This window comes from Coturnix japonica, chromosome 11 (genome assembly GCF_054131305.1).
Source record: "Coturnix japonica strain WE chromosome 11, WE-NBRP24, whole genome shotgun sequence".
Taxonomy (NCBI): domain Eukaryota; kingdom Metazoa; phylum Chordata; class Aves; order Galliformes; family Phasianidae; genus Coturnix; species Coturnix japonica.
The window spans coordinates 2,212,858-2,218,865 of record NC_140673.1 but is presented as its reverse complement, the minus strand read 5'-3'; the positions used below and the strand labels follow the sequence as shown (position 1 = coordinate 2,218,865).

Sequence of the window (6,008 nt, the reverse complement as noted above, 5' to 3'; positions counted from 1 at the left end):
GGCAGAGTTACTGAATACCTCCTTTGCTTCTGTCTTCAGTGAAAAGGCTCTCCCTCTGGAATCCCAGACCCTGGAGGTTAGTGAGAGGGTCTGGGGAATGGGAGACTTCCCTTTAGTCAGGGAAGAGGTGGTCCGTGAGCTCCTAGGTGACACTGAGTTCCATAAATCCATGGGGCCCGATGGGTTGCATCCACAGGTGCTGAGGGAGCTGGCGGAAGTGATTGCTGAACCGCTCTCTCCATCATCTTAGAGAGGTCTTGGAGAATGGGGGAGGTCCCTGAAGACTGGAGGATAGCCAGTGTCACTCCAGTCTTCAAAAAGGGCAGGAAGGATGATCCAGGTAGTTATAGGCCAGTCAGCCTCACCTCTGTCCCTGGAAAGGTGATGGAACAGGTTGTGCTGGATGCCATCTCCAAACAATTGGAAGAAAAGGAGGTTATCAGGAGTAGCCATCATGGGTTCACCAGGGGGAAGTCATGCTCAACCAACATGGTAGCCTTCTATGACATTGTCACTGGCTGGGTGGGGAGAGGGCGGTAGATGTAGTCTACCTTGTTTTCAGCATGGCATTTGATACTCTTTCCCACAGCATCCTTATAACAAAGCTGAGGAAGTGTGGGCTAGATGAGTGGACGGTGAAGTGGTTTGAGAGCTGGCTGAATGGCAGAGCTCAGAGGATTGTCATTGGTGGTGCAAAGTCTGTTTGGAAACCTGTAACTAGCGGCGTTCCCCTGGGGCTGGTGCTGAGTCTGGTCTTGTTCAACACCTTCATCAATGACCTTGACAAGGGGATAGTGACCACCCTCAGCAAGTTTGCTGGTGATACGAAGCTGGGAGGATTGGCTGACACACCTGAAGGCTGTGCTGCCATTCAGTGAGACCTGGACAGGCTGGAGAGCTGGGCAGTAAGAAACCGGATGAGGTTTAACAAATGCAAGTGAGGAGTCTTGCACCTAGGGAGAAATAATGGCATGCACCGGTACAGGCTGGGGGAAGACCTGCTGGAGAGGAGCTCTGCTGAGAGGGACCTGGGCGTCCTGGTGGACGACAGGTTGGCCATGAGCCAGCAGTGTGCCCTTGTAGCCAAACAGGCCAATGGCATTCTGGGGTGCATTAAAAAGAGCGTGTCCAGCAGGTTGAGGGAGGTGATCCTCCTCATCTACTCTGCCTGGTGAGGCCTCATCTGGAATACTGTGTCTAGTTCTGGGCTGCTCAGTACAAAGAAGACAGGGATCTCTTGGAAAGAGTCCAGCGGAGGGCCACAGAGATGGTGAAGGGCCCGGAGCATCTCCCCTATGAGGAGAGACTAAGTGAACTGGGTCTGTTTAGCCTTGAGTTAAGAATGCTGAGAGGGGGTTTGATCCAGGTCTATAAATACCTGAGATGTGGGGCCATAGTTGCGATGCTGGTCCCTTTTCGGTAGTGTGTGGGGACAGGACTAGGGGTAATGGGAAGAAACTACAGCATAGGAAGTTCCGCACGAATGTGTGGAAGAACTTCTTTATGGTGAGGGTGACAGAGCACTGGAACAGGCTGCCCAGGGAGGTGGTGGACTCTCCTCTGGAGATATTCAAGACCCGACTGGATGCCTACGTGTGCAACGTGGTGTAGGGAGCCTGCTTTGGCAGGGGGATTGGACTCGATGATCTCTAGAAGTCCCTTGCAACCCCTACAATTCTGTGATTCTGTGATTCTGTGAGATGTGGATCCTCTGGGGGACAGATGGCCATAGGTATGGGACAGGACGGGCACTGTATTCTGAAAATGTCAAGGGACTTCTCCTGGTGTGGAAGCCTAATGGGAAGTGGGAGACTTATAGGCACCTGGATGCCAACACTGCCCCTTCAGCAACAGCTGTCCCAAATGTTTCAGAATTGATTGCTGCTCTACAGGAACAGGCTCGCTCCTTTCTGGCTGCTGTTGATGTCGACGACAGGTTTTTTATTGTCCCCTTGAGGAAGGCGGAGGACAGTCAGTTTGCACTTACTTGGAGGGACTGCAGTGCACATTCAGCTGATTACCCCAGGGGTACAAACACTCGCCCACTCTGGAGCTCAGAGCATAGGCACGGAGGATGGAGAAGGTTATGTTGGACCACGGTGTCCGGGTTTGTCTGTATGCTGATGACATCCTCATATGGGGGAATGATGTCTTTGTGGGAATACCCAAGACTACACAGTGTGGCACCTGAGGAGCCCCGATCCAGCTGGGACACTCTTGGTCTCCTCTAGCCAGGGCTTCAGAGACCTTCAACCCTTTCATCACAGGCCACCTCACACACACACCAGCTCAGCCAGCTCACACTTTGCAAGCGAGAAATCACCGTGCCTTGCACGCCCACGCTCTCTGCACTTGCTGCCATCACTGACACGGGGATCCACTGCTCCATTCTCTGATCCCAGTAGCTGCACAGAGACCAAACATGCACAGACCAGACAGCACTCAGCCAGGATAGGGTTAAGGGATAATGTTTAATCAGATTTCTACATATACAGGATTGGGTGTTTCATCTCTGGGAGCTATTCTACAACTACAGGACAAGGGGAAATGGACTTAAGATGAAAGAGGGTAAATTTAGGTTGGATGTTAGGGGGAAGTTCTTTACTAGGGGCGTTGTGAGGCCCTGGAAGAGGCTGCCCAGGTGTTCAAGGCCAGGTTGGATGGGGCCCTGGGCAACCTGATCTAGTAATTGTGGAAGGTTGGTGGCCCTGCCAGGCAGGGGGGTTGGAACTTCATGATCCTTGGGGTCCCTTCCAACCCAGGTTATTCTTTGATTCTGTGATTTAGTTTGTTGTCTCCTGGAGCTGCCTGGTGTTTGCAGCCTCCTGCCTTTCCTCTTGCTGTCCCCTGATGCAGCAGCAGCAGCAGCTGCAAACTCTGCACAGAGCCCGAAGTGCCATCCTGATGACAGCTGGCATCCGGCGGCGAGCCGCTGCGTGTGGTGCGGCAGCGGTACCTGTGGGGGACAGAGAGCTGTAGGCAAGGGGCAGAGGCACGGCCCTGCCTGCCACCCACCACCATGGAATTTCCCTGGGAAGACTGCACTGCATGTGGCAGGGCACAGAACATCGCCAGGCTCCGTGCCACTTGGTGGGCCACCTGAGCTCGGTAGGCCCCTCCCTGGGATGGCTTTCTGCCCGGGGACGTACCTGGATCATCCTCCAGTGGATCTCTGAAGGACACAGACTTCTCTGTATCTCTTCTGCCCTCTGCAGAAACCTGTGTGGGGACAGCAAAACCACAGCCCTGTAGGCTCCTGCGCAGCAACATTCCAGATGCCAGGGCCCCATGGAAGAAGGATACCTCCCTCCTGGCTTGTCAAACATGCCCCTGGCTTGAGGGAGATGTTATGGAGCTGATGTCCACCCTTGTGCACAGAAGATGGCTTGAAAGGGGACAGCACCAGGCATCGCCCCACAGTGTACACTCTAGCATAGCTCCTGCCTGTGCTCTGATTTCACACCTGGTGCTGACCAAGTGCACTTTCCTCACCTTCTGTTCATCGCCTGTAGTTTCTGCTCCTTCGCATGCATCCACAGGGGAAGTTGAAGGCGTGGTCTTGACTTCATCAGATGAGGAACCTGAAATGCTTGGTGGTACACTTACTTCTCCCTCACACTCTGGCAGGAAGAAGGGTGTTTCACTGGCCACCTCTTCGTCCTCAGGAACTGATGCAGGGAAAGGCTCAAGCAGTCCTGCAGGCCCATGACCTGCGTCCAGAACAGAAGCTGAATGCCCTGTTTCTGCACTGTCCTGTGCTGCTTTGGGCATGCTCCTGTTTGGCCAGCAGATGTTCCAGGTGGACAAGATCTGTTCCTTCCTCACGTCAACAGAAATTCTCAAGGTTGCTGGGTGTACTGGAGAACGCCCATAGGCCTTAATGCTGATCTCTATGGGATCTTGCATTTTTGGTGCTCCTCCCAGATCTTGTGTGGATGATTCCGGAACAGCCATTGCTGCTCCTTCTTTTTCTTCTTCCTCACATGCTGACAGCAGTGGTTCTGTGTTGGCCTCCTCTAAACAGTGCTCAGTCTCAAAAGAATCTGACTTATCCAGATCTGCTGGCACCGATGCATGCAGAGGCTCAAGGTATCCTGAAGGCCCAGAAGCTGCATCCAGAACAGAAGCTGAACACACCTTTTCGGCATCAACAGATGCGGCAAGACATGCACTCTGCAGGTCACCAGATGACTGTCCTGCAGTTTCTGTCTCAGCAATCTCTTCCACATCATGCTGTGCATCCCGCACTCCAGCATCCCAGGACTGGAACAGCAGGGCAGGAAACCAGCCCTCCACCCTCGATGTTGTGGTACAGAGGTTCAGCATTCCCTGGGCAGTGTCAGTGGCATCAGCACTGTCTTCGGTTGCTTGAGGCCTAAGCAGCCTGGGCATGGTCATGCTGTTTGGCTGGAATGCGTTCCAACTGGACAGCATCTGTTCCTTCTTTGCTTCATCCCGGATTCTCCGGATTGCTGGATGAACTGGAGGACATCCATACTCCTTCCCATACACCTCTCTGGAATCTTGTAATCTCTGTGCTTCTCCCAGAGATTGGTTGGAGAACTCAGGCATGGGTTCTGCCACGTTGCTCTCCTCTGGAAAGCATTCAGCCTTGGAAGAAGTTGAGTTCTCCCCATCTTCAGGATTGGTTGCTGGGAAGGGCTCGAGGTGTCCTTCAGGCTCAAGGTCTGCAGCCAGAGAAGCTGCACATACAGTGTCTGCCTCAACAGATAAGGCAAGAGATGCGCTCCACAGGTTGCCAGATGACCGTCCCGTGGACTCCTTCTGAGCAGCGTCTTCCAGCTCCTGCAGCTCAACCAACACTCCAGCATTGCTGGTTTGGGAACCACCGGGGGCAGGAATCTGTCCCTCAGCCCTGGATGTCACAGAGCATATGCCCAGTCTTCCCTGAGCAGCGCCGGCAGCGCTGGCACCGTCTGCTGCCGCTCGGGGCACGAGAAGCCTGGGCACGCTCACAGGGTTTGTCCAGCCGGTGTTGCGACTGGACACCTGAGGTCTTCGGGGAAGTGTTGGGAGTCTGACGCTGCTAATGCTCATGGCCCATTCTCTGCCTCGCGCAGCAGGTGCGCAGGCTGCTGCTTCCAGAGCACTAGAACGCCGGGGTGCAGCTGCCGGCATCCCTGGCCGCAATAAGTGAGGCAGCAAGGATGGCTGAGGCTGTCTCCGTTGCCCGCCGGCGCTGTTGGTCACCGACAGCGTGAACTGCCACCCGCCCGCCTGCAAGAGAAGCCGAGGAGAAACACCAGGTGAGCGCGGTCCGTCCCGCTCCCGCCCCACGGAGCACCGAGGGCAGCGCTCATGTGGGCGGTCCCCGCGCCACGCGGGAAGACGTTCGGCCTCGCCTCCCTCGGGCTCCCTACCTGTGCGCGGCGGCTCCCGGAGGCCCGCGAGCTCTCCGGGCCGGGCAGCGGCGGCAGATGGACGCCGTGGAGGGACGAGCCCGGGCTCCGGCTGCCCGGCGGCACCGCTCGCGGCGCCGTGCGGCCCACCTGTGGGGAGAAGGAGGCGTGAGATGGAGGTGGCCAGGTCGCCACCGGCGGCCCGGCCGAGCCCGGCCCCGCTGCTCTCCGCCTGCCTCACCTGGCGGCGTTCCTGCACGCGTGGCAGCCCTGCGTTGGGCTGGGAGTCGTCCTTCTCGCGCTTCTCGCTCATCTCCGCGTCCTCGCACAGAGGCACAGGGAAGCACCCAGGAGCTGCTGCCTCCTCACGGAGCCGCTGTCCTGAGAGTGAGCGGCACTCCCTCCAGGGGACGCTGACCCCTCAAGGCAGCCCCGCGTCACAACGGCCTTCGGGTTCGATGCCGGCCCGCGTCACAAAGCCCCGGCGCGGGGCTTCCCTCGGGCATCTCCACGGCCGCCACCGGATCTTTCCCAGCGGCGCCATCGCTGTCGCTGACGGGCTCGCCCTCGGCTGCGCTGGGGCCGTGGAACCGGCTGGAAACGGCCGCGTCCGGCACGGAGCGGCCCCTGTCCTCGTCTCGTTGCCCA

General features: G+C 56.9%; 1 protein-coding gene across 1 annotated transcript; it reads right to left on the bottom strand.

Annotated features, from left to right (window-relative positions):
- Positions 1 to 2,452: 2,452 nt before the first annotated feature.
- Positions 2,453 to 5,673, bottom strand: LOC146758899 (uncharacterized). The gene is made up of 3 exons (XM_085511917.1): positions 3,493 to 5,673; positions 3,150 to 3,219; positions 2,453 to 2,956 (listed from the first exon to the last, which is right to left on the bottom strand). Exons 1-3 carry the CDS (start codon positions 5,671 to 5,673, stop codon positions 2,784 to 2,786), a joined length of 2,424 nt encoding a protein of 807 aa, XP_085368043.1. The 3' UTR covers positions 2,453 to 2,783.
- Between the last annotated feature and the right edge of the window lie 335 nt (positions 5,674 to 6,008).